General features: G+C 39.2%; 1 protein-coding gene across 3 annotated transcripts in view; it reads left to right on the plus strand.

The window, feature by feature from the left end:
• Nucleotides 1-3073, plus strand: part of map3k20a (mitogen-activated protein kinase kinase kinase 20a) — an 18356-nt gene that overhangs the window by 13160 nt on the left and 2123 nt on the right. For all 3 annotated transcript variants that reach the window (XM_008328281.3, XM_008328283.3, XM_025063967.1), the window contains 3 exons: nt 32-121; nt 2722-2838; nt 2988-3062. In XM_008328281.3, the coding sequence (XP_008326503.1) occupies nt 32-121; nt 2722-2838; nt 2988-3062 (282 nt within the window). The remainder of the gene's footprint in view (nt 1-31; nt 122-2721; nt 2839-2987; nt 3063-3073) is intronic.

Below are 3073 nucleotides of genomic sequence, written 5' to 3' on the forward strand. Positions count from 1 at the left end.
TCACTGTTAATGTTTCACTCTGTGCTCTCAGGATGAGCTGGAAAAGGAAGTGGGAAAAAGTAAAATTGTAAACCTGGAGCTGGTGTTTGGATTCCACTGGAAACCAGGGAGTGGGGAGTCTGTAAGTCTGATACAAAAACACGTATAATAGAATATAATTACTTTTGCAGCTGTGCTTCAGCTAGCTTGTGGCTATTTTGGGGCTAACATTTAGCTTTATCTGGTGTGATTTTTTTATACTCATTTTAAGGAATTTGTAGCCTTTATTTTCTTTTTGGGGCTATTTGTTACCATTTGGCACTTTTTTTTACAGAAGCTGTTTTCCGTCTGTTTAACTAGTTATTGCATTATTGTTACAGTTCATTTTAGTGAACTTTTTCCTACTCAACCTATAACAATTTCTTGGCTAACATGAAGCACTTTTAGCATACGTGGGCTTACTGTTGACTAACATTTGCAGGTTTTTTTCATCCTGTTTTTATCCCTAAGTGACATCTTATTAGATAGACCACACAAGCTGAACCTGACTGTTAAAAAGAACCAAATCAAATAAATACAAAATGTAGAATAAATTAAATAAGTTGTCGTGAACCTAACTACTCTAATTAAATGCGTCGCAGTTTTAAGGAACTTAATTGTACCGGAGTCTCTCATTGTACATAGTGTCACAGATGTTTCCTCATGTGTTATTGAATCTGCTTACATCATGTACACACTGAACATCCCTGTGGCAGAAACAGGCATTACTGCAAAAAGGAAAAACTTAGTCCTTCAGTTCTAAAAACGAAGCCCAGAAAAAAGAAAATAAATTAAATTTAAAGTACTGATTATGGGAAAGAAATAATCTTCACTATTTCTATTCCCTCTCTTATCATCTTCCTCAGGAGGGTGTGGTTTTAATCACTAGTGCCCACCATGTCTGATTGACATCTGGACCCTTCAGTAGGAGCCAGACACAGGTCACACTCATCTCAACATCTATTTTCTGAACACGTCTTTTATACATACACACAAAACCTACACAACTACATTGACATGCACAGCTTCCCTGCAAGGCAAATGGGGAAAAAATACTTTAAAAATATAAGAATTTAAAATATAGTTACTGTAATTAATTTATAAAAAAGAGAAAGAAATACAATAAACAGTTGATTGATTTATCCTCCTGGTTTTTTTTTTCACACCAAGAAATTTTATGGGTATTTAACTGCATTCATCCCTAAACATGTATAAAAGCAGACAAACAAACATTTCTGTCTCAGCCGCGTCCATCCACCTCACTGTGCTCACAGCCCTTTGTTAGCGTCTCAAACTGAGGAGAGAAAGGAGGCTCTTCACTGGCTGTTTGAATTTAATCAAAAATAGCCCATTTAGCCAGAAGTCATTTTCTTTTTAAAAGGCAAACGTTATTTAATCTTTCAGCTGTTCATTGTCCCATCATAAATAGTCCTCTTTTAGTGTGTTCGGCAGGGCTGAAACGAGCCTGCTAATTGCCTCCCATTTCTTCTGACATGTGGTGGTTTAGTGGGTAGAAAACACAGCAGGGAGAAGGAAACAGGAGGTTGAGAAAATGAGAGCTAATTATTTTCCCCTGCCTGGTGTCAGGTTCCGTGTCAGCCTTGTTTTTACAAACTGGAAGGTTTTTTTGCACTAAATAAAACAAACCCGCGCTGCGTTTTTTTTTTTTTTTTTTCCTTCGCCCCTCTTTTCTGGCGATGTCATGGAAGCAGCTGCACTCCTCAAAGACAAAATGAGGGCCTGCGATTGTGCGGCCACCATCTGACAGCCACTGAGGGTCCCCTACTAATGAGGATATCACCGTGCAGCCAAGTGAAAGGTGCTGAATTATGTATGAGTCGTCATTAGACGCACTCGGGTCCTAGGCATCATTACCACACATTGTTTCTGCTGGAGTGATTAGACTAGCACAGACCCGGGGGCCCGTGTGACCATCCAGGGCCGACACCAGGCCAACACAGGGCCAGCGGTGTGTTGCTGAGCCAGGGCTTCCAGAAGATTTTTTTTCTGAGCTGTATCCAGTCCCTGGGGAGGATGCAGGAGAGGGCGAAAGCTCCTCAGACGAGTGTGTTAGTGCCACAGCTCTGATGTCTTTCTCTGTGATCACCACACAATAGATTGGACCACAACCGTGAACCCTGGGTGGTTAAGCAGTGACCTGTGGCTCTGCGGTCGGCTTTTTGGGGATTGTCAAAAATCATTACTGATTCTCCAGCATTGGTTATGCAGCAGAAGAGGAGCGGGAATTGTTCAGTTCCATGCCTCCTTGTAAGGATGTGATGCGCACAGCATGCAGCATCTCATGGTATAAAATACCACTTTTCCCCCTTTATCCATTATCAGTTGGACCAAAAAATACTCAACGTCCCTACTGGTATAAATGCATAATTGCACTATGTAGTATTATACATAGAATTTTAAATGTTGGCAAATTAATTAATTGCAACAATTATTTTTTTCATTCCAAATATTGTCCAGTTATTTTAATATTTATTCTTAATTTGGTGATGGATATAATTTACTTTATTTCTTACTGAGAGGCTGTGGCCACTAACCTGCCACTGACAGTGAACCACCTCTAGGCTGTGCTGTTGGTGTATGAACATGATTTGACCAAACTCTCCTCTTATTCACTCTTACATGTGAATCCGTATTGGTTCCTGAATGTACACGACTTTCTACAAGTTTTTTTTTTCTTTAAAGGATTGTAAATGGAAGTTGTACATGGAGCTGGACGGAGATGACGTGGCAGTGACTTACATTAAAGATGTGATCTTTAACACCAACCAGCCGAACGTGGATGTTCTGAGGATGACTAAGGTGCACTCAGGACAAATCAGCAACACTTTTGTTGTTTTTCTATTTTAAATTCAATTAAACAATAATTAAAAAATAACAAATTAACTTTAAATTATTGTTAGTGTTAGTGCATTTATTTTTTAATTAACTATATTATTATTACAACGCAGCCACCTTTTGTGATGGACAAATGGATGGTGGGAATAAAGCCGAACCAGAAAGTGGATTACATAGTCAACTACGAGGTGAGTCGTCG

The sequence above is a fragment of the Cynoglossus semilaevis genome, chromosome 16, assembly GCF_000523025.1.
Source record: "Cynoglossus semilaevis isolate Cse_v1.0 chromosome 16, Cse_v1.0, whole genome shotgun sequence".
Taxonomy (NCBI): domain Eukaryota; kingdom Metazoa; phylum Chordata; class Actinopteri; order Pleuronectiformes; family Cynoglossidae; genus Cynoglossus; species Cynoglossus semilaevis.